This window comes from Manis pentadactyla, chromosome 14 (genome assembly GCF_030020395.1).
Source record: "Manis pentadactyla isolate mManPen7 chromosome 14, mManPen7.hap1, whole genome shotgun sequence".
In the NCBI taxonomy this organism is placed as follows: Eukaryota; Metazoa; Chordata; class Mammalia; order Pholidota; family Manidae; genus Manis; species Manis pentadactyla.
In genome coordinates, this window is record NC_080032.1 from 2507316 (window position 1) to 2533134 (window position 25819).

A 25819-nucleotide genomic window follows, 5' to 3' on the forward strand; every position below is an offset into this window, starting at 1 on the left:
GCACCAGCAGGTAGCCTGGCTCCCTCTGCCCCTGTGAAGACACTGGGGGTGGCCGTGCTGGTGCCCATGACTGCCCCCCACTGCGAGGGTCAGCCCTGCCTCACACGGGGCGGGCGCACCCAGGTACCCTCTTACTCTCTTCCCTCCCCACAGAGCAGCCCTCCGGGGGGTTCCCTTCTCCATGGAGAGCAGGAAGGCGGCTCTGGGACCCTGGAAGGCCAACAGAGAGGTGAGACGTACCAGATGTCCCATCTTTGCCATCACAGGACGCACCCATCCCTTCACTTGCCTGGTGGCTGCCTCCTTGGTACAGGGCCAAGGCAGCAGCCATCCAGGGGAGGTGACCTGCCTGATCAGCCCCTGCGGGATGAGGCAGGTCCTCGGGCTGGGGAGGAGGGCAGGCGTACTGTCCGTCTCAGGCTGCCCCTGGGAACCACCACCTGCAGTGTGGAAGGTCTGGCACCCGGTGGTCGCTTGCAAAGCTGGGGGATGGATGCAGCCCCCGTGCCCACACATGGCCAGGCTGTGGCTCGCAGCCTCCCGGTGAGCAGGCCTGGGTTTGTGTTGCAGGCTTTTGTGACGTTTGAGGATGTGGCTGTGGATTTCACGCAGAAGGAATGGAAGCTGCTGAGCCCTGCGCAGAGGACCCTGTACAGACACGTGATGCTGGAGAACTTCAGCCACCTGGAGTCGCTGGGTGAGCGGGGGCTCCCCTCAGGGCTGTTTTGTCCCCTTTGAAACTTACTCTCCCTGGGGTCCCACTGAGAAGCAGGTCCTCAGCTTCCTGCTTCCCTGGGGATGGGCGGCTTCTCTGTACCTCTGGGAGTGCGGGATCCCAGGCCTGCCAGCGCCAACACAGCCTGGAATGCATGGGGCCCAGCTCCTTCCCACCACCCCGGTCTTCCGCCCCCAGTCTGGGTCCTGCAGATAGCCCTCCCAGCCTACAACCAAGAGTGACCTGCTCCTTTTTCCCGCTAAGCAGGAAGTCCCTGTTCTAAACCGGACCTCATCACGTGGCTGGAGCGAGGGGAAGAGCCCTGGAGGGAAGAGAGGAGACACTGGCCAGGCCCCCGTCCAGGTGAGGGGAGCCTCCAGGTGGACACTGTCCTTCGGCCTTACGGGGCGGGTGTGGCTGCTCAGAGGCTCTGGCCGGAAGCTGTCCTCCCGCACCGCGGCTGATGAGGCTGCCTGGCCCTGCCTCCCTCCCACACCATCATCTTGGATGAGTGAGGCAGAGGGGGTGTCCTGGGTGCCCTGACACCTTCCGACTGCAGGAAGCCCACCTTCTTCCCAGTAGGCTTTCCCTCTGTGGCCTTGCTGACCCTCCTCTGTGAGGCAGCAGTGGGGTGTCTTCTCTGTGTTACTGTCCTGCAGGGCCCCATGTGTCCCATCTTCCACCTCTTCTTCTCGCCACCGTTGTCTCTGGGGCCACTTCTCCTTCCTTTCCCCTCTTGTGCCCCAGAGGCACTGCCTTCGGGTGGCTGCTGTCTGGAGGTGGGCACCGAGGGTACTGCTTGTCATGGTTTTTTCATTCTCCTGTCACCTGGACTTGCTGTCTTGCAGCAAAGGGGGTTCCCCTTTGGGCCCCCTGTTCCCGTCTCCTGTGTGCCCAGTACTTTCTGGGCCTCCCTCCCCCAGGCCCTTGTGGTGGGATCACAGGAGATTCTGCTGAGAGCTGATGCCCCTTCCTTGGCTGTGGACAAGTGTAAATTTGTGGGGTATCTTCTGGTTGTGCTGAAGGTGTTGGTTTTAGGCTTCATCTGTCCTTACTGATCCCTAGGCCCTTCTTGGGGAGCGTGGTAGCTGACTCACGTTGAGGTGGCTGCCGTTACCATGTGCTTGGAAGTCTCCTTGTGTCCTGCTGTAGGAATCCTCGCTGTGTCTCGGCCATGAACACATTGTATAGATTGTTGTTGTTTCTCAACTTGTATGTCCTTACTTATTTTTTTTTGACGTGTGTGGGTCAATTTGGACTATCTGTCCAGTATTGGAAAGATGAATTTTAAATCTCCTATTGTATAACAGCTGTCCCATTTCTCCTTGATGAACTGTTATCATGCAGTGATGGTAACACTTTGTCCCACTCTTAGTATACAGATGTAAGGCTGTGATGAGCTCTGTGGGCCCATCTCCAGGCTCTGCTCTCTTGAGGGCTGTCCTGCCTCCTCCCTCTCACCCTCTTCTCCCACTGCTCGATTATTTTGTAGTAAATCTTGTTCATCCTATCATTTCATCTGCAATATCTAGTAATACTTACTCTGTTCTGATCTCATTACTGGTTAATTAGATCTCTTCATGATATCAGTAACCATCATGGACAACAGCACCCGTTTATGATACCATGAAGGCACTACTCCTGGAAAAACACATGGAGGTGGTGTTGGGACAGTGGGCTCGGTGTGGGTGAAGGAGTCACACAGGATGGACAGCAGAGGTGTCTGTAGTGACCTTTGAGCAGAACTCAGAGGAATGAAACCAATAAGCTGAACATTTATGTGCGGGTGTATTTGATTTTCTTTCTGTCAAGTCAGGAAAGAGCTTTGTTCAAGATAAAAAAGAAAGCTCAGTCAGTGTCAGCTGGAGTGAGCGAGTCAAAAAGTGGGAGGAAGTGAGGTCTGAGGAGCGGAGATGGGGTATAGGGTCCTGAAATCATGCTAATATGTAGTCCATGTGATGGGAAGTCCCTGGAGTGTGTACACCAAAAATGGCATCTGATGAATATATTTTTAATTGAAGTATAATAGGCATACAATATCCAATTAGTTTCAGGTGTGATTAGTTTCAGTTTCACAGTGATTCATTGTTATGCTTTGTAAAATGATCCCCAAGATAACTCATTACCATCTGTCATTTTCAAGTTATTATAACATTATTGACTATATTGTCTTAGGTGTATAACACATCCCCATGACTTACTTATGATAATGTTTGTACCTCTATCCACTTTATCTTTGTTTGCCTGCGCCCCCACCCCCCCACACCTTTGGTATCCATCCATTTTCATATCTGTTACTCTGTTTCTGGTTTTCAGATCCCACATATAAGTGATATCATGCAGTGTTTGTCTTTCTGTCTTATTTGACTTAGACTAACACACTCAGGATACATCCATGTTGGCACATAAGCAAGATTTCTTTTTTTTGCCTTTTATGTTTTGTTTATTTTGTGTAACTATTATGTACCAGACATGGTACTACATGTTTTTTGCACTGGCATATCATTTTACATTTTCAGCCACATTGTGATGTGAATATCATTGTCTAACGTTACAAGTAAATAAACTACAGCCAAGGGACATTAATGAGATTAATTCTAAGTTGCCTTATCCTAGATGAACTTGTGTCTTCAGAATCAGATCTCTGAAGGTAAAATCTACATCAGGCTTTGTTCTACAATTGTACAGTGATAAATGACAAAGGAGATTAAAGCTGCCCATGCACATCACATTAAAGTACACAAACACATGTGCACAAGCATATATACATCTATAAATATAATGCATATATATCCCAATCCTTTTTTTGGAAACAAAATAAACAAAACTATTGTTTGCTTAACATGTGCTACAGAAAGTAAAGCTTGAGAAGTTCTTGACTGTGCTGGGCTGAGGAATCTCTGCACTTTGCTTGCATTACCTCACTGAATCTTTACAACAATTGTATGAAGGATTACGAGTATTTCTGCTTCTTGGACAAGGCCCTGAGAGGTTAAGCAATACCCCTGAGGTCTCACAGGGGAAATGTGAGTGCAGCCCTGAGCTCAAAGCCTTCAGTCTTAGTGACTGCTTATAATCTCTCCTTAAATCATATGCCATATAAGGGCTGGGGCCACAGACTTTGGCATTACCAAAATCCTACTCTAAGCTAATTAGTAACATGTAGGAGATACTGTCTTCTACCTCCTCAGTTGGGAAACACACCTCTCCTGTAAAGCAAATTAGATTGGGTGGGGTGGTGGATGACATTTTAGTGGCTGGTAGTTAAACATGGGGGAGGGATTGGGATGGGTGGGTGAAATAGGTGAAGGGGGTAAGAAGTACAAAATCTCAATCATAATATAAATTAGTCATGGGAATGGAAGTACAGCAAAGTGAATATAGTCAGTTCTGTAATATCTTTCTGTGTTGACAGTAACTGCATGCATTGGTGTAACGATTTAATAATGTATATAAATTGAATCACTAGGTCGGTCATATACTTGAAGCCAGTATTTAATGTATATCAACTATGCTTCAATAAAAATAAATAAATAATAAATCCGCTTAGCCCAGCCCAATGCCTGGGCAGTAAACTTTCAAGAAATGTACAGTTCAGTTTTATCCACACTATACAGAATTATTGTAAAGCAAGAATCAGACTTCAGACCTCTGTGCTCTATCTGGAAGACAACATTTTCATTATCTTTTATGAAAACCAATCTGTTCTTAAAGATGCTAGCACAGGGCTTCATAGAGAACCTGAACCTGAACCAGCATCTGTGTTCATACAGTCAGGTTCAACTCCATAATGGTGTAATGCCAAGGTTCTTCCCAGGGTATAGCTCCCAGAGATGGTGGCTGAGTAGGGTCATATTCTACTAGTTGGCTATCCAATGTCTGTTCAACTCTTCGTTCTTACTAGCGGAATTCCAGCAGTGGACTAGCCAGTTTCCTTTCTCTTGGCCCTGTCCCTTGCTTGGGCAGCGTCGCTCTCATGTGGAGTACTGCAAGTGTCTTTTGAATATCCCAGGCTCTAGGCAGGCCTTTTCCAGTCTGTCTACTTTCCAGGTTATTTAGGTATGTCCCGGCCAGTGGAGATGCCTCCATGATGATTGGATCACACCCAGGCTCCTCCCCTGCCCTGCACGGCTGAGCTCCAAGCCGCCTATGCAGTCTCTCTACTGTTCTATAAATAACATGAGCTGATTTGTCCTTGTCCTCCAAATCCACTCTGGACTTTTTATATTTTTCATTAAGGTATTGAGATACACTCTTTTGAAGGTTTCACAAAAAAAACAATGTGGTTATTACATTCATCCTTATTATTGAGTGCCTCCCCAACCCCCATGATTTCATTCCTTTTTAAGGCTCAGTAGGATTTATAATGTAGATGATACTCTAGTTGTAGTTTAGAAAACAGACTATGGAGCAAATCCTTTTCTAGTGTGTATGTTCATCTCTCTAAGAGAAAATATAAGCTTCCAACTAGATGGAAGAGCAGGGCCTGGGAGGGAAACCCTTGTGGGAGGTGGTGGCATTTGTGTTGGGTGGTGGCCCAGGCTGCTTCACCTGTGACCATCCTGATGGGGCACTTTTCCTCTTCAGCAGAAGCAATGCCAGAAATCCATCTCTGTCCCCGCTGCCCACTGGCCTCCGCTCAGCACATCCTCTTGAGGCACATGATTCACGACCATTCTGCTCAGATGTCTGCAGGTGCACATGCAACAAATTACCCACAGCCGAGGAGTCCTGGCCTGGAGCACCAGGAAGAAGAGCAGGAAGAACTCTCTCATCAGAGCGACCAGAGTGATTGGGCAGCAGGTCAAGAGAGAGAAGAAAACTCCCAGACCTTGTTGGGGAGGGGGAGTCAGACCTTGGGGGCATCTGCCAGCCCACACCCCACACAGGCATTAAGTCTGGGGCAAAGAAACACCATGGTGGAAATAGATGGCAGCCAAGCTCAGAGGGAAAATCCTAAAGAAACAGGCAAAGTATTAAAAGGAAGAGAAAATTCAAGATGGGAAGCGTTCCGATGTGCAGAGTGTGGGCAAGGCTTTAGCCAGAAGACAAAGCTGCTTGATCACAGAAACGCACATCATGGACAGAATCTTTTAACATGCAGGGAGTGTGGACAGGACTTTACTGATAAGTCAGCATTATTCTCACACCAGAAGACTCACCCAGGAGAGATTTCATATATGTGCAGGGAGGGTGGGCTAGAATTCCTCACTAAGTCAAACCTCAGAACACACAGGAGGTCACACTCAGGGGAAAAGCCTTTTGTGTGCAAGGAGTGTGGGCAAGTCTTTACCCAGAAATCATCCCTGCTCTCCCACCAGTGGAAACATTCAGGTGAGAAGCCTTTTGTGTGCAGGTATTGTGGGCAAAATTTTAGCTTGAAGTCAAGTCTCCTGAGACATCAGAAGACACACTCAGGGGAGAAACCTTTTCTGTGCAAGGAGTGTGGGCGAGGCTTTATCAAAAAAGCATCCCTAATCTCCCACCAGTGGAAACACTCAGGTGAGAAGCCTTTTGAGTGCAGATACTGTGGACAAAATTTTCGCTGGGGACCAAATCTCCTGAGACATGAGAAGACACACTCAGGGGAAAAGCCTTTTGTGTGCAAGGAGTGTGGGCAAGGCTTTATCCGAAAAGCATCGCTGATCTCCCACCAGTGGAAACACTCAGGGGAGAAACCTCTGTTGTGCAGATATTGTGGACAAGGGTTTAGCTGGAAGTCAAACCTCCGGAGACATCAGAAGACACACTCAGAGGAGAAGCCTTTTGTGTGCAAGGAGTGTGGGCAAGGCTTTATCCAAAAATCATCCCTAATCTCCCACCAGTGGAAACACTCAGGGGAGAAGCCTTTTGTGTGCAGCTCTTGTGGGCGAAGTTTTAGCTGGAAGTCAGATCTGCTGAGACATCAGAAGACACACTCAGGGGAGAAGCCTTTTGTGTGCAGGTTTTGTAGGCGAAGTTTTAGACTGAAGGCACATCTCCTGCGACATCAGAAAACACACTCAGGGGATAAGTCTTTTCTGTGCAAAGAGTGTGGACAAGGCTTTATTCAAAAACCATGCCTGAACTTCCACCAAAGGACACACTCAAAAGAGAAGTCTTTTGTGTGCAAAGAGTGTGGGCAAAGCTTTATCAGAAAATCAATGCTCATATCACACCAGAGAAAACACTCAGGGGAGAAGCCTTTTTGTTCAAGGAGTGTAGGTAAGGCTGTATCTGAAAATCATCACTGATCTCCCAGTGGAGGACACACTCTGGGGAGAAGCCTTTTGTGTGCAAGGAGTGTGGGCAAAGCTTTTTCCAAAGATCAATCCTGATACCCCATGAGTTGAAACACTCAGAGGAGAAGACTTTGGTATGCAAGGAGTATGGGCAAGGCCCTTTTTTAGCTGAAAATCATCTGTGCTCTTCCACTATAGGAAACACTAGGGAAAATCAGTATGCTTGTAGTGAGCGTGGGCAAAGATTTGGAAGTCAAGCATCAGGTGCAAGGAGTGTGGATGAGTCTATGCCAATGAGTCTGACCTTATCATGTGTGTGAAAATACACTCAAGAGAAACCTATAAAATGCCAGGAGATCAGCCACTGTAGTTCCAAGTCCTACAACAGTAGGCAATGACACACCTAGGAGTGAAGCAGTTGTGTGGGGAATGTGCACAAGGCCTTACTGGACAGTCATCCCTCCCCTGGCCCCAATGCACACATGGAGAAAAGAGTATGTGTGATGTGTGTGCTGCAGGGTGAGAAAGATGAGCCATAATCACACAGTGGGAATCACAGGTTCCACTCAGCAGGGAAGAACTTTTGTGTGGACAGTGTGGTCAAAGCATTAGTTAGAAGTCAACAGACATAAACTAGTCACCACCTCTCACCTACTCATCCAAGATCCAGAGAAACTTTAGGAGCCCTTTGACTACAAATGTATAAATAGCAGTTACTGCAGTTTCTCTTAAGGAAAGGATCAAGTGGCAGACATATCAAGGCATGATATGTCCTTGCTCACAGATATACCATGCAATCATAGGGGGTCCAGAAGGTTCCTTCAAAGTGGCCAGTTTCCCAAACAGAATAGTAAGTCCCAATGATCTTGAATATTGCAGATGCTGAGACAAGAGGTCCAGTTTTGAGAAACATACCAGGGAAGGGGAGGGAATTACCCAAGCTCTTGGGGAAATGTGGTCTCTCTCCTTCAACTGGGTCTCATGCCCAGCTGCGTCACATGGGCTGTTGAGCCAGTGACAGCCCAGGAGTCGGGAAAGTCCTGTTGCTGACACATCCGGGAGGCTACACAGAAGTCTGGGACGTTTCCACTAAACACTCCTCTTGCCTGCCCTCTCCCAGCTGGCCTTAGCTCCCTCCCCATCCTCTCACACACAATCTCTAAATAAAAGCTGTTTTGTTTAGTTCTATCTCAGTGTCTCCTTCGCAGACAGCCCTGTCACAAGAGGTACCCAGAACAGCCTGTCAACATGGGTAGGAAAATAGAGGAATGGCTCCCTGCCTGGTTGGTAAAAGGGGAAGTTGGTGCATGGGTACAGGTAGGCACTCAGCTCTATTTTCCAAGTTCCCTGGGAAATGCCCTGGTGGAGGGAAAAGCTGCGACAGGTGTGATGACATGGGCACTTGAATGTAAGGAAAGAAGGACCTTAAAGACCAGGGGCGGGACTCCTCCCCGCTGTCCTCCATAAGCACTGCAGAAGGAAACGGGCTCAGAAGGCTGTTCGTGTGTAACATGCAGTCAGTGGCTGTGGGGGTTAACTTTGTGTGTTCCCTGTGCTGTGGAATGCCCAGACAGTAAGATTATTCTGGGCTTTTTGTGAAAGTGTTCTTAAGAGATGAGTATTTGGTCCAGTAGACTGAATAAAGATTGTCCTCACCCATGTGGGTGATGCCATCCAGTCTGTTCGTGTCCCAAATTGAGCAAAAAGGTGAAAGGGAAATTTCTATATTTGGGAAACAGAATATCCATCTTCTGCCCTCAGATATCTGAGCCCAGATATATAACCTGGTGCTTATGTCTCCACCAGAGAACTTGGGCCTTCTGTTCTTTGGGACTCACACCATCAGCTTCCCTAGTTCTCAGGCCTTCAGACACAGCTTCCAGATGGTGGACTGTGGGACTTACTGGGATACATTAGTGCATGAGCTAATTATCATCTATCTTATCTGTCTATAAATCTTAATTGGTGTACAGAGGTTACTTGGACATTTTAAAGGTAGAGGGAGGAAGTAAGGCAATACAGGGGCTCAGTAGAGACTGAGAATTAAAAATTCAGGGCTGGTCAGCAGGATGTGTTCCGACCAGCTGTTTTTTGTAGTTAGGATTCAACTCATCCAGAAACCAGGCTACAGCTCTGCCCTAATAACGATTGCATTTCAAAAGAATGACTCTCCAAAGACAAGTACCAAATGATTTCACTCCTCTGTGGACTCTAACAACAAAGCAAAAACTGAAAAAACAGAACAGCATCAGACTCACAGAACCCAAAAATGGACTAGCGGTTACCAAAGTGAAAGAGGTTGGGGAAGGTGGGTGGGAAGGAAGGAGTAAGGGAGTTTAGGGGTATTATAATTAGCACACATGGCATAGGGGTGGGCATGGGGAAGGCAGTAGAGCACAGAGAAGACAAGTGGTCACTATAGCATCTTATTATGCTGATGGACAGTGACTGTAAAGGGGTATGTGGTGGAGACTTGATAAAAGGGGCAATGTAGTAACCACAATATTGCTCATGTGAAAACTGAGCATAACATTGTATATCAATGATACCTAAATAAAAAAAGCACAGGGTATTTTTAGGACAGTGAAACTATTCTGTTTGACGCCCTAGTGGTGCATACATGTCATTATATAAATGCCCAAACCATTATAGAAGTCACAACACCAAGAGTCATTCCTAATGTAAACTACAGACTTTGGGTGATGTGTCAATGTACATCCAATTGTACAAATGTACCACCATTCTGGTGGGGGATGTTGATAGTGGAGGAGGCTACACATGTGTGGGCAAGTGGAATATGGTAACTCTGTACTTTCTCAAATTTTGTATGAACCCAAGAGAGCTCAAAATAATGAGAAAAAGCTAGTTGCAAAGAAAAAAAGAATGACTCTCTGGGTTCTTGAAAAGGACTGAATTGTGTGATACATAATCACAATTGTAACCCCTTTTCAGTAAAGGCCCTAGCAAGAAGGACAAGGGCCAATGTGGGCTCACCTGCCTGCACCAGAACTTGAACCCTTGCCCCAAGAATTCCACTTCCCAGTTTGGAGAAATAATTTAGACACAAAATTCCCAGTGGCCAATTTTTAGGGGAATCACAACTCATTCATGAGCTTTACCTTCAGGAAGTTTGCACAATATAAATGAAGATATGTGGATAAATCTCATGCTTCAAGCAGGGGAAAGCAAAAGTGAACATTTCAAAATATCCACAGGGGAGAAGTAACCATTCTGAAAACTACGCTGAGTGCTCTGATCCACATACAAGGTCTTATCATTGAGAAATACCTCACCAAATCCTTGTCTGACTTAGATGAAGGTTAATAGCTCCTTCCTCGTCTAGTCAAACTTTTCTCATACAAAGAGAAGGGTAAGGACAGTGAAATTTTCTGACTCAAGGATACCTGAAAACATTTGGAAAAGCTCATGTAAACATCAACCTTAAGTGCAAGTCATCAACATTATTATCCTAAACAAAATAGACCATACCTTCTAAATGGTTATAAACAGTAAAACTCTGCAAAAGAATAAAGGAAATTATTCTCAGAGTCACAGCACAAGTACATGGGCAAACACTTAAAAAAATTAGTCCTAAGATTTAAAAATGTTTAACCTTTTGAAAACCTGCTACCACATCAAGAGAGCACAGCATAACTGCAGTTAATCACAACTGAGCAACTCTACTTAAGGAGGAGTTCTTAGAGAAATATCCAACGGGAGAGAGAAAAGCAAGAACACAAGAGCTATAAAAAATATTAATGCAGCATAACTGAGTTAGGTAAACATAAAACCTCACACTAAAGACCTATTCCATTTCTGTTACCTAACATACGTTTAGCAGCCAAAAACAATTACAACTTGGACCATTCTTCAGAAATCACACAAGCAACAATGGGAGTGAAATATTTGAAGTATTAAAAGAAAACACCTAGAATCTTGTATCCCATGGCACTAAGAAGTGAAGAAAGAGCCCTTTCTCAGACAACAAAAATTGAGGGAACTTTTTTGCCAGTAGACCATATTTGCAAGAAATGTTAAAAGAAATTCTTCAGAGGAAAATGTGAGTGCATGTGAAAATCATTTCTACAGAAAAAAGTGTAGAGGAATAAAGTAAGTAAAATCCTGTATTTTTCTTGTATTTTAAGGCAATTAACCTGCCCATGAAGAAGTAGAGTGTTATTTTACAGGAACTACATGAGATGTGAAAGAATAAGCAACCACTACAAGTACTGAAAATAAGTATCAACTTGCTAAAGGGAGAGTGTAATCGTATGGAAAGCTCAATAAAAACCACAAAAGGCAGAAAAAGAAGGGAAGACAAAGTGCAGTGAATGCAAAACAATTGCCAATATGTAGATATTAATCCAAGTATAACAATCCCTTTGAGGTAAAGAACCACATGTTGTCTAAAAATATGTACTCTATGTATAAACACAGAGTACAAGTAAAGAGATGGCAAGAGGTGTATCATTGCTACAATAAATGAAAGCTGGAGTAGCTGCGTTGGTTTTAGACAAAGCAAATTTCACAAGGAAAATTATCAGAGATAAAGAGAGGCACTACATAGTAATAAAGGGATCAACTCTCCAAGGGTTACCACAATCCTTCATTTGTTTGCACCTACAGAGACTCAAAATACACGAAGCAAAAACTGATAGGGCTACAAAGAGAAATAGATATTCTTACTGTAAGCGTGGGAGACCTCAGCAGCACTCCATCAGTAAATGAAATATCCAGCAGGCAGAAAATGTATAAGGATAAGGATAAGAGTTCAACTGAATAGAAAATCACTCATAATACAATTGGATCTGACATTTACAGAATATTTGATTCCACAGTGACAGAATACACATTTTCTCATGCACCTATGACACATTCACCAAGATAGACCTCATTCTGTGCAGTAAAACCAGTACAACGTGCTTAAAAGGATAGTCATTGCTATGGGCTGAATTGTGTGTCCCCCCCAACTCAACTTCATGTGTTAATTTCCTGACTCCCAGTAACTCCATATGTGACTGTATGTGGAGACAGGGTGTAAAAAGAAGTAACCAAATTTAAATGAGGTCAGCAGGTGGGCCCTAATCCAATATAACTGGTGTCCTTATAAAAACAGTGAAGTATGACATATGCACAGAGAGAAGACCATGCAAAGATAGCAGAACACAGCCACCCACAAACCAAAGGGCCTCAGAAGAACCCAATTCAGCTCACACCCTTAGTCCTGGAATTCTAGTTCCCACTGCTGTGGGGAAATAAACTCATGCTGTTCAAGCTCCCCAATCTGTGTGGTAATGTGTTATGGTGGCCCTAGGAAACTAATACCCACATAATAAAAAGTTTGCTCTCAGATCAGTCAAATGAAACTTGAATTCCATAACAGAAACATGCGTCAAAATACCAAAATATCTGGAAATTTTTTAATTGCCCTTCTAAAGGACATGTGGGCTGAAGAAATCCCAGGAGGGGTGGGGGGGTGAATTTAAATATTTTGAACTACATGAATGAAAACACAATTGATTTTAAATTTGTGGAATGCAGTGAAAGCAGTGCTTAAAAGGACATTTGTACCAGTGAATGCATACGTTAGGAGTGAAAAAAAAAAAGAAAATCAATAATATAATCTACCACCACATAAAACTAAAAAGGAAGAGTAATATAAACCTAAGCAAGCAGAATAAAAGAAACAATGAAAACTAGAGCAGAGATGAATGAAATTGAAAAGAAGAAACCAACAGAGAAAGCCAAGGAAAAGAAAAGCTGGGGCATTGAAAATATCAAGGAAAATTGATCAACCATTAGGCTAGTTAAGAAAAAGAGATAAAAGACACAACTTACGAATATCAAAAATTAAAGATGTGCCATCACTATTGATCCCCATGGGCATCAAAGGATAATAAAGGAATATTATGAACAACTCTATGGCCACAGATCTGATAACTTAGATGAAATGCACTAATTTGCTGAGACAATCTATCAAAGCTCATATAAAAAAATACTTTGTATGAATAGAACCATATCTGTTGGACAAATGAAATCAATAATTAATAACCTCCCTGAAGAGAAGGACCAGACACAAATTGTTTCACTGGCAAATTCTAAAAAATCTTTAAAGAATAAATTATGCCAATTTTCTACAATCTCTTCTAGAAAATAGAAGCAGAGGGAACACTTAACCCATTCTCTGAAGACAGTGTTAGTAACCAAAGAAGATAAAGACAAAAAGAATAGACCAATATATTGCATGAACATAAATGTAAAAACCCTATTACTATAAAAAGTCTGATAACATATAAAAATAATTTTACTACATGGCCAGGCAGGATTTATTCCAGGTATCACGGTTAGAGCAACCGCAAAAATCTTTGATCAGAGAACAAGTTTTGTGTTTTCTTGATCATTAATTCAGTTTGTCTTTTCTCTTAATGAACATATCTCCCCAGGCAAGGGAAACAAAATAAAAAATGAACAAGTGGGACTATATTAAACTAAAAAGCATTTGTACAGCAAAGGATGCCATCAGTAGAACAACAAGGCATCTGACAGAATGGGAGAATATATTCATAAATGACATCTGATAAGGGGTTGACATCCAAAATACATAAAGAGCTCATTGCCTCAACAAACAAAAAGAGAATAATCTGATTAAAAAATGGGCAGAGGATCTGAACAGACACTTCTCCAAAGAAATTCATATGGCCAACATGCACATGAAAAGATGCTACACATCACTAATCATCAGAGAAATGCAAAATAAAACCACAATGAGATATCACCTCATACCATTTAGGATGGCTAACATCCAAAAGTCAAACAACAAATGCTGGTGAGGATGTGGAGAAAAGGGAACTTCCTACACTACTGGTTGGAATGTAAATTAGTCCAACAATTGTGGAAAGCAGCATGGAGGTTCCTCAAAAAACTAAGATTCAAAAAGACATATGCACCTCTATTTTTCTTTTTGATTCAGTTTATTCTTTTTGATTCAGTTGTGAATGGAATTGTTTTCCTGATTTCTCTTTCTGCTAGTTCATCATTAGTGTATAGGGAAGCCACAGATTTCTGTGTATTTTGTATCCTGCAACTTTGTTGAATTCAGATATTAGTTCTCATATTTTTGGAGTGGATTCTTTAGGTTTTGTTTGTACAATATCATGTCATCTACAAATAATGACAGTTTGAGTTCTTCCTTACCAATATGGATGCTTTTATTCCTTTGTGTTGTCTGATTGCCATGTCTAGGACCTCCAGAACTATGTTTAATAAAAGTGGGGAGAGTGGGCATCCTTGTTTTGTTCCCAATCTTCAGTGAAAACTGTCATCTTCTCACTGTTAAGTATGATGTTGGTTATGAGTTTGTCATATATGGCCTTTGTTATGTTGAGGTACTTGCCCTCTATACCCATTTTGTTGAGAGTCTTTATCATGAATGGATGTTGAATTTTGTCAAATGATTTTTCAGCATCTATGGAGATGATCATGTGGTTTTTGTCCTTCTTTTTGTTCATGTGGTGGATGATGTTGATGGATTTTTGAATGTTGTACCATCCTTCATCCCTGGGATGGATCCCACTTGGTCATGGTGTATGATCCTCTTGATGTATTTTTGAATTTGGTTTGCTAAGATTTTGTTGAGTATATTTGCATCTATGTTCGTCAGCAACATTGGTATGTAATTTTATTTTTCTGTGGGATCTTTGCCTAGTATTGATATTAGAGTAAGCTGACTGCATAGAATGAGTTTGGAAGTAGTCCTTCATCTTTATTCTTTGTAAAAATTTAAGGAGAATGGATATGTCTTCTCTAAATATCTGATAAAATTCAGTGGTAAATCTTTCTTGGCTGTGGGTTTTGTTCTTGGGTAGTTTTTTGATTACCAATTCAATTTCCTTGCTGGTAATTGGTCTGTTTAGATTTTGTTTCTTCCTTCATCATTCTTGGAAGGTTGTAGTTTTCTAGAAAGTTGTCCATTTCTCCTAGGTTACCCATTTTGTTAGCATATATATGTTCATAGTATTATCTAATAATTCTTTGTATTTCTGTGGTGTCTGTTCTGATTTCTACTTTCTCATTTCTGATTCTCTTTATGTGTGTAGATACTCTTTTTCTCTTAATAAGTCTGGCTAGGGTTTATCTATTTTGTTTATTTTCTCAAAGAACCAGCTCTTGTTTTCATGAATTTTTTCTATTGTTTTATTCTTCTCAATTTTATTTATTTCTCCTCTGATCTTGATTATGTCCCTCCTTCTGTTGAGATTGGGCCTCATTTGTTCTTCTTTTTCCATTTTCAATAATTGTGACTTTAGACTATTAATTTGGGATTGTTCTTCCTTCTTTAAGTAGGCCTGGATCGCTGTATACTTTCCTCTTAGAATTGCCTTCGCTGTGTACCACAGACGTTGGGGCATTGTGAGGTTGTTTTAATTTGTCCCCATATATTCCTTGATCTCTGTTTTAATTTGGTCATTGATCCATTGATTATTTAGGAGCATGTTGTTAAACCTCCATGTGTTTGTGAGACTTTTTGTTTTCTTTGTACAATTTATTTCTAGTTTTATACCTTTGTGATCTGAGAGGTTGGTTGGTAGAATTTCAATCTTTTTCAATTTACTGAGGCTCTTTTTGTGGCCTAGAGTGTGGTGTATTCTTGAAAATGTTCCATGTGCACTTGAGAAGCATGTATATCCTGCTGCTTTGGCTGTAGAGTTCTGTAGATGTCTGTTAGGTCCATCTGTTCTAGTGTGTTGTTCAGTGCCTCTGTGCCCTTCCTTCTTTTCTGTCTGGTTCATCTGTCCTTTGGAGTGAGTGGTATGTTGAAGTCTCCTAAAATGAATGCATTGCATTCTATTTCCGCCTTTAATTCTGTTAGTATTTGTTTCATATATGTTGGTGCTCCTCTGTTGGGTGCATGTATATTTATAATGATTATATCCTCTTGTTGGACTGACCCCTTTATCATTATGTAATGCCCTTCTATATCTCTTGTTACTTTCTTTGTTTTGAAGTCGATTTTGCCTTATACAAGTACTGCAACACTTCCTTTTTTTCTCCCTATTTTTTGCCCAAAATAACTTTTTCCATCCCTTCATTTTTAGTCTGTGTATGTCTTTGGGTTTGAAGTGAGTCTCTTTTAGGCAGCATATAGATGGGTCTTGCTTTTTTATCCATTCTATTACTCCGTGTCTTTTGATTGGTGCATTCAGTCCATTTACATTTAGGGTGATTATCAATATATTTGTACTTATTGCTATTGCAGGCTTTGGATTCATGGTTACCAAGGGTTCAAGGTTAGGGTCTTTACTATCTAACCATCTAACTTTATCTCACTTATTATGCTATTATAAACACAGTCTGGTGATTCTTTATTTCTCTCCATTCTTTTTCTTACTCCTGCCCTCTTTATATGTTAGGTGTTTTATTATGTACTCTTTTGTGTTTCCCTTGTACGCTTTTGTGGATAGCTGATTTCATTTTTTGCATTTAGTTAGTATTTCATTGGTCTGCTTTCTTTGTTGTGATTTTCTTTTGTCTGGTGACATCTGTTTAGCCTTAGGAGTGCTCCCATCTAGGTGAGTCCCTTAAAATACCCTGTAGAGGTGGTTTGTGGGAGGCAAATTCCCTCAACTTTTGCTTATCTGGAAATTGTTTAATCCCTCCTTTAAATTTAAATGATAATCATGCTGGATACAGTATCCTTGGTTCAGGGCCCTTCTGTTTCATTGCATTAAGTATATCATGCCATTCTCTTCTGGCCTGTAAGATTTCTGTTGAGAAGTCTGATGATAACCTGAGGGTTTTCCTTTGTAGGTGATATTTTTCTCTGGCTGCTTTTAATACCCTGTCCTATCTTTTATCTTTGCCAGTTTAATTATTATATGTCCTGGTGTTGTCCTCCTTGCATCCCTTGTGTTGGGAGATCTGTGGGCTTCCATGGTCTGAGAGACTATTTCCTTCCCCAGACTGGGAAGTTTTCAACAATTATTTCTTCAAAGACACTTTCTATCCCTTTTTCTCTCTCTTTTTCTTCTGGTACCCCTATAATGTGAATATTGTTCCAGTTGGATTGGTCACACAGTGCTCTTAATATTCTTTCATTCCTAGAGATCCTTTTATCTCTCTCTGCCTCAGCTTCTCTGTATTCCTGTTTTCTTTTCCATTATCAGTCTCTTGCACCTCATCCAGTCTGCTGTTGAGTCCTTCCCTTTTTTGTTTCATTTCTGTTATCTCCTTCTGGAATTCATCCCTTAGCTCTTGCATATTTCTCTGGAGCTCTATTAGCATGTTTATGACTTTTATTTTGAATTATTTTTCAGGAAGATTGGTTATACTGGTCTCGCCAGGCCCTCTGTCTGGCATTTGAGTGATTTGTGACTGGACTAGGTTATTCTGCCTTTTCATGGTGATAGAAGTGATCACTGGTGAGTGGCGCATATGTCAGCCAGGAAAACAAAATCCCTTCCTGCTTGCTGGTCACCTTGCCCTTCTCCGCTGCCTGTGCTTGTTAACCTCACAGAGGGAGTAGTCTCTGGGTTAATCTCCTGAGCTGCCATGGGCCAGGCAGCCCCCAGGATAGTCTAGGGCACTGGTGGGGGTCACAGGTGAGCGGTGTGTGTTCTCCTGTGAGGATGGCACCCCTTTGTGCCTTCTGGACTTTGCACTGGCTTCCTCTGCCTGTGCTGGGTGACTGCACCCTGGAGCAGCCTCTGGGTCTGTCCCAGTTAGCTGTGCCTGGGAGAAGACTCTGTGTAGTTGCTGTGGGCAGGGTTGCTTCCTGGCTGATCTGCTGAAATGGTGGGTCAGCTGGTTTGCTTGTAGTGCCTGCGGGTGGGAATGAACAACAGGCAGCTTATCACCGTGAGGGGCTTTGGATCTGTGTTGCCACCAGGGGTTAAGGCTCCTGAAGTTCCTTAAAATTACCAACCTCCTGGGCTGAGTGTGCCAGGACGATTTTGTCTGCCTGTTAAATCTCTGCCCCTTTACGATTTTTAAAGTGCCCACTTTTCTTTTGTCCCAGGTCAGCCAGCTGTGGGGATCTGTTCACAGTCTGAGTCTTGGATTTTACTTTTCCATTTCTCTAATATCCAGTACACCATGTAATGTGTGTCTGTGCTCCAGGTATAGATTTCTAGGGCTGGTTATTTAGCAGTCCTGTGCTTCCACTCCCTCCCCACTCTGATTATTTTCCTCCCATGGTGAGCAGGGGTGGGGGGAGTGCTCAGGTCCACTGGGTCTTGGCTTTGTATCTTATCCTGTTCAGGAGATGCTGAGTTCTCACAGATGTAGATGCAGCCTGGCTGTTGTACTGTATCTTCTGGTCTCTCTTTTAGGAATTGTTGTATTTGCTCTATTTTCAAAATATATATGGTTTGGGGAGATTTCTGCCACCCTATTCATGCCTGCATCTTGATAAATCCCCACCTTACAGCTTTTTTGTCTGTTTTTTGCATTGCTGTCTTCTGTGCTTGATTTTTGGTAGTAAAATGTTTGAAGTGCTATTTCGTTTTGTTTTGTGTTTGTTCCATAGCTATTTTATTTTTGGTTGCCATGTAGATTACATTTAACATCCTATCATTACAACTAATTTAAGTTTATACCAATGTAAGTTCAATAGTATACAAAAGTCTGCTCCTTTACACCTTAGTTACCACCTGTTCCAGTTTTGATACCACAAAATTATACCTTTCCACACTGTGTGCCCAAAAACATAAACTAATAATTTATTGGAATACAGCAGTTGCTTAAGTTACATAGAAAAGAAAATTTCAATGTACAAGCCAAAAGTAAAATGATACTAGCTTTGAGATAAATAATTTGTAATGTCTTAGTCTTTAAAGTCATGTAGAAAACAAAAACAGTTACAAGCTGTTATCTTATTACTAGCTTTTATAACTGCCCTTGCATTTCCCTTTGTTGAGACCTTTACTTTTTCATATGGCTTCCAGTTAGTATTAGTATCCTTTCATTTCTCCCTGTAGGACTCCCTTGAGCATTTCCTGCAGGGCAGGTCTGGTGGTTCATCTGAGAATAACTGTATTTCTCCCTCCCTTTTGAAGGACACTTTTGCCAGATACAGGATCCTCAGTTAACAGGTTTTTATTTTCTCTTTAGAGGTATGGAAACATGGGCCCACTGCCTTCTGGCCTTCAGTTTCTGATGAGAAATCTAATGATCAGCTTACTGAGGAGCCCTTGTATGGTGAGTTGCTTTTTTTGCTTTTACAGGATTCTCCCTTAGCCTTTTGAAGGTTTGATTTTAATGTCTTCATGAGTCTTTGAGTCAATCCTGTTGTTCTTTGTGCTTTTGACGTGTCTATATTCATGCGTTTCACCAAACTTGGGATGTTTTCAAATATTGTTTCTTCAAATATTCTCTCTACTCCTTTCTCTCCTTTCTGGATCTCCTGCAATGCTTATGTTGGTCCACATGGCATCACACAGGTCCCTTAGACTTTTTTCACATTTCTTCCATTTTTCTTCCTTTAGCTCTGATTGAATAATTTCCATTATCCTAAACTCAGCACTGATTCTTTATTCCGCCTGCTCAAAGCTGTCTTTGAATCCTGCTAGTGAATTTATCATTACAGTTATTGTACTTTTTAGCTTCAGAATTTTTTTGTTTTCCATCTCTTTATTAATATTTCCATATTTTTCATACATCATTTTCTTGACTTATAACCTCCTTTAGTTATTTGAACTCCTTTAAGACAATTGCTCTACAGCCTTTGTCTCATAGACCTGCCATCAGGTCTTTTATAGGGACAGATTCTGTGGAGGTTTTTTCTTTGAATGGGCCACACTTTCCTGTTTATTTGTATGCCTTGTGATTTCTTTTTATTGAAGACTGGACATTTGAATATAGTAATTTGGTAACTCTGGAAATTGAATTCTCCCCTTCGCCGGGCTTGCTGTTTTTTGCTAATGTTTTTATTTTTCTGATTGTTGAAGGTTGTCTCAGTCCCAAAAATCATTGTGAATTGCAAATTTAAGATCTTCTCAGGTCTTTTCTACCATAGCTTTTCCTTTGGCATGTTTAGTTTCCAAAAATCCCTGTATAAGCAATTGTTTTTGAATATTCTGGTCTTTAATGAGAGGCTCCAAAGGGGAAATGAGAGAAATGGAGGAAAAAGAAGGTGCTTGCCCATTAAGTTTCTTCTAAATCACTTTAGCTGTAGGGGCCAGAGCTTGCAAACATACAGGAGTAATAGCCATGACTGATGACTTCTTTGTCTGGGCCTCTTTGATCAGAAGCAGCAGTCAGCATTCAAAGCCCAAATCCCTGAGACTTAGAGATCTGGTCCTTTTTCCTCACTCTGGCTCTTACAAGTTATGTGCAAGCTGCTCAAGGAGCCCATGGCTGATGGCCATGGGGCTCGGTGGCTGCTACTGCACCAAGACCTGACACAAATTGAAATTAACCACAATTTACCTTCCTAGCCTTTCCTTGAACATTGCAAATCTTCAGTAGACTCCAGAGTCCAAAATACTTACATGATACAGGTTTTGCCAGCCTACATGTTGTCTAGGTGGGGAGACAGATTCCTGGGGCTTCCTATGTTGTCTCTGAGAATCTTAAAATCAAGTTTTCTTTAACACATATCTTAAATTTAATATTAAATCACAAAAGATTAATTTCATATCTAATGTTTTCTATAGATGTATGTCATTTAAGGGTGTCAGTTTCAAAACAAAAATGAATTTTAAAAAGAATTATTAAGGACTTGGATTAAAGATGGCGGCATGAGAGGAGAGACAGAGGCTTCCTCCTAAAACTGGATACAATAAGAAAATTTAATTGGCACAACTAATCCTGAGAGAGCAACAGGAAAGAGGATGCATCAGACTGCACACACATGGAGAAAATAGCAGACTTCAGTGAACGGGGTAACGTACTGGAGCTGTGGCTCCACGGGACCTGACCCCCTCCCCCACCCCAGCTCACTGGTGGGAGGAAGACAAACGGAGCAGGGAGGGAGTGGAAGGCTTGGGACTGCCAAATACCTAGCTCTGGAGATCTGCTCTGGGAGCACAAACCTACATTTCATGGTGCTTTCACGAGACTCGCATGACTACCGGGTTGGAAAGTTAATACAGGCAGAGTTCCTGGGGAGACTGGGATTCCAGCTGCTTGTGGAAAGCAGGGATCCATATCTGGCTGCTCTGGGACAAAAACTTATACCTGTGTGCTCGGCCCACTGGCTCAGGCAGTGGAGACAGGCACCACATCCAGGAGTCGGGGAACAGCTCTTTCCTCCCCCCAGGCACCAGTACTGCTCCCCTGCAACACCCGACATTGCTTCAGGGGCTCAGCAGCTCCAGAATAGAGCTTCTGGACACTAGAGGGCGACATATACAAACATGAAACACCAAAGGAACCTTGTCCAGAGTAAAATTGTTAATACAACTCGCAAGAAAGATTTAAATGATATGGACCTCGTGACTCTTCCTGAAAGGGAGTTTAAAATAAAAATAATCAGCATCCTAATGGAGGTACGGAAAGACATCCAAGAACTCAGGAATGAATTTAGGTCAGAGATCCAATCATTACAGAACACGATGGATGGTATTAAAAGCAGGTTGGATACGGTGGAGTTGACAATAAATGAAATAGAAACTAGAGAAGAAGAATACAAAGAAGCTGAGGCACAGAGAGAAAAAAGGATCTCTAAGAATGAAAGAATATTGAGAGAACTGTGTGACCAATCCAAATGGAACAATATTCGCATTATAGGGATACCAGAAGAAGAAGAGAAAGAGAAAGGGATAGAAAGTGTCTTTGAGGAGGTAGTTGCTGAAAACTTCCCCAATCTGGGGAAGGAGATAGTCTCTCAGGCCTTGTAGATCCACAGATCTCCTAACACAAGGGACCCAAGGAAAACAACACCAAGACACATAGTAATTAAAATGGAAAAGATCAAGGATAAGGACAGACTGTTAAAAGCAGCCAGAGACAGAAATAGGATCACATACAAAGGAAAGCCCATCAGGCTAACATCAGAGTTCTCAGCAGAAACCTTACAGGCCAGAACGGAGTGGCATGATGTATTTAATGCCATGAAGCAGAAGGGCCTGGAACCAAGATTACTTTATCTGGCGAGATTATCATTTAAATTTGAAGGAGGGATTAAACAATTTCCAGATAAGCAAAAGCTGAGAGAGTTTACCTCCCACAAACCATCTCTGCAGTCTATTTTGGAGGGACTGCTATAGATGGAAGTGTTCCTAGGGTTGGATAGCTGTCACCAGAGGTAGTAAAATCACGGTAGGGAGGGTGGAGCAGCTGATTGTGAGGCAAATGCAAAATTAAATTGACTATCCCCAAAGCCAATCAAGGGATAGAGGAGAAGTATAGAATCTGATACCTAATATATAAAGAATGAAGGAGGACGAAAAAGGAGGAGAAATAGAAAAGAACCTTTAGATTGTGTTTGTAACAGCATACTAAGTGAGTTAAGCTAGACTCTTACATAGTTAGGAAAGTAACCTGGAACCTTTGGTAATGACGAATCTAAAGCCTGAAATAGCAATAAGTACATACCTATCGATAATCACCCTAAATATAAATGGACTGAATGCACCAATCAAAAGACATAGAGTCACTGAATGGATAAAAAAACAAGACCCATCTATACGCTGCTTACAAGAGACTCACCTCAAACCCAAAGACATGCACAGACTAAAAGTCAAGGGATGGAAAAAGATATTTCATGCAAACAATAGGGAGAAAAAAGCAGGAGTTGCAGTACTAGTATCAGACAAAATAGACTTCAAAACGAAGAAACTAACAAGAGATAAAGAAGGACATTACATAATGATAAAGGCCTCAGTCCAACAAGAGGATATAACCATTATAAATATGTATGCACCCAACACAGGAGCACCAGCATATGTGAAACAAATACTAACAGAACTAAAGGAGGAAATAGACTGCAATGCATTCATTTTAGGAGACTTCAACACACCACTCACCCCAAAGGACAGATCCACCAGACAGAAAATAAGTAATGACACAGAGGCACTGAACAACACACTAGAACAGATGGACCTAATAGACATCTACAGAACTCTACATCCAAAAGCAACAGGAAATACATTTTTCTCAACTGCACATGGAACATTCTCCAGAACAGACCACATACTAGGCCACAAAAAGAGCCTCAGTAACTTCAAAAAGATTGAAATGCTACAAACTAACTATTCAGACCACAAGGTATAAAACTAGAAAAAAATTGTACCAAGAAAGAAAAAAGGCTTATAAACACATGGAGGCTTTACAACATGCTTCTAAATAGTCAATGGATCAATGACCAAATTAAAATGGAGATCCAGCAATATATGGAAATAAATGACAACAACAACACAAAGCCCCAACTTCTGTGGGACACAGCGAAAGCAGTCTTAAGAGGAAAGTATATAGCAATCCAGGCATATTTAAAGGAAGAAAAAACCCAAATGAATAGTCTAACATCACAGTTATCAAAATTGAAAAAAGAAGAACATATGAGGCCTAAAGTCAGCAGAAGGAGGGATATAATAAAGATCAGAGAAGAAATAAACAAAATTGAGAAGAATAAAACAATAGAAAAAATCAATGAAACCAAGAGCTGGTTCTTTGAGAAAATAAGCAAAATAGATAAGCCTCTAGCCAGAGTTATTAAGAGAAAAAGAGAATCAACACACATCAACAGAATCAGAAATGAGAAAGGAAACATCACGATGGACCCCACAGAAATACAAAGAATTATTAGAGAATACTATGAAAACCTATATGCTAAGAAGCTGGAAAACCTAGAAGAAATGGACAACTTCCTAGAAAAATACAACCTTCCAAGACTGATCAAGGAAGAAACACAAAATCTAAACAAACCAATTACCAGCAAAGAAATTGAAGCAGTAATAAAAAAACTACCCTAGAAAAAAACTCCTAGGCCAGATGGATTTACCTCGGAATTTTATCAGACATACAGAGAAGATATAATACCCATCCTCCTTAAAGCTTTCCAAAAAATAGAAGAGGAGGGAAAACTCCCAAACTCATTCTATGAAGCCAACATCACCCTAATACCAAAACTAGGCAAAGACGCCACCAAAAAAGAAAATTACAGACCAATATCCCTGATGAACATAGATGCAAAAATACTCAATAAAATATTAGCAAACCGAATTCAAAAATATATCAAAAGAATCATACACCACAACCAAGTGGGATTCATCCCAGGGATGCAAGGATGGTACAACATTCGAAAATCCATTAACATCATCCACCACATCAACAAAAAGAAAGACAAAAACCACATGATCATCTCCATAGGTGCTGAAAAAGCATTCGACAGAATTCAACATCCTTTCATGATAAAAACTCTCAGCAAAATGGGTATAGAGGGCAAGTACCTCAACATAATAAAGGCCATATACGATAAGCCCACAGCCAACATCATACTGAACACCGAGAGGCTGAAAGCTTTTCCTCTGAAATCGGGAACAACACAGGGATGCCCACCCTCCCTACTGCTTTTTAACATAGTACTGGAGGTCCTAGCCACAGCAATTAGACAAAACAAAGAAATACAAGGAATCCAGATTGGTAAAGAAGAAGTTAAACTGTCACTCTTTGCAGATGACATGATATTGTACATAAAAAGCCATAAAGACTCCACTCCAAAACTACTATATGTGCTATCGGAATACAGCAAATTTGCAGGATACAAAATTACACAGAAATCTGTGGCTTTCCTATACACTAACAATTAGCCAATAGAAAGAGAAATCAGGAAAACAATTCCATTCACAATTGCATCAAAAAGAATAAAATACCTAGGAATAAACCTAACCAAAGAAGTGAAAGACCTATACCCTGAACTATAAGACACTCTTAAGAGAAGTTAAAGAGTACACTAACAGATGGAAACTCATCCCCTGCTCTTGGTTAGGAAGAATTAATATCATCAAAATTGACATCCTGCCCAAAGCAATATACAGATTTGATGCAATCCCTATCAAATTACCAACAACATTCTTCAACGAACTGGAACAAATAGTTCAAAAATTCATATGGAAACACCAAAGACCCCAAATAGCCAAAGCAATCCTGAGAAAGAAGAATAAAGTGGCGGGGATCTCACTCCCCAACTTCAAGCTCTACTATAAAGCCATAGTAATCAAGACAATTTGGTACAGACACCAGAACAGAGCCACAGACCAGTGGAACAGATTAGAGACTCCAGATATTAACCCAAACATATATGGTCAATTAATATTCGATAAAGGAGCCATGGACATGCAATGGGGAAATGACAGTCTCTTCAACAGATGGTGCTGGCAGAACTGGACAGCTACATGGAAGAGAATGAAACTGGATCACTGTCTAACCCCATACACAAAAGTAAATTCAAAATGGATCAAAGACCTGAATGTAAGTCATGAAACCATAAAACTCTTAGAAAAAAACATAGTCAAAAATCTCTTTGATGTGAACATTAGTGACTTCTTCATGAATATATCTCCCCGGGCAAGGAAAACAAAAGCAAAAATGAACAAGTGGGACTATATCAAGCTGAAAAGCTTCTGTACAGCAAAGGACACCATCAATAGAACAAGAAGGTACCCTACAGTATGGGAGAATATTTTTGTAAATGACAGATCCAATAAAGGCTTGACATCCAAAATATATAAAGAGCTCACGCTCCTCAACAAATAAAAAGCAAATAATCCAATTAAAAAATGGGCAGAGGAGCTGAACAGACAGTTCTCCAAAGAAATTCAGATGGCCAACAGACACATGAAAAGATGCTCCACATCGCTAGTTATCAGAGAAATGCAAATTAAAACCACAACGAGATATCACCTCACACCAGTAAGGATGGCACCATCCAAAAGACAAACAACAA

General features: G+C 41.6%; 2 protein-coding genes across 9 annotated transcripts in view; one reads left to right on the forward strand and one right to left on the reverse strand.

Moving 5' to 3' along the window:
- Positions 1–25819, forward strand: part of LOC118918796 (zinc finger protein 337-like) — a 124973-nt gene that overhangs the window by 20507 nt on the left and 78647 nt on the right. For 4 of the 8 annotated variants that reach the window (XR_008993817.1, XR_008993816.1, XM_057492166.1 and 1 more), the window contains exons 2-4: positions 154–229; positions 571–697; positions 980–1078. Coding sequence is in view for 3 of the 8 variants with exons in the window: in XM_057492166.1 (XP_057348149.1) it covers positions 182–229; positions 571–697; positions 980–1078 (274 nt within the window). In the remaining 5 variants the exon portion in view is untranslated. Of the gene's footprint in view, positions 1–153; positions 230–570; positions 698–979; positions 1079–25819 lie in introns of those variants that run through there. The other 4 variants (XM_057492169.1, XM_057492172.1, XM_057492167.1 and 1 more) reach the window with 3 other exon arrangements.
- Positions 1–25819, reverse strand: part of LOC130680784 (zinc finger protein 337-like) — a 56755-nt gene that overhangs the window by 2017 nt on the left and 28919 nt on the right. The window lies entirely within an intron of this gene.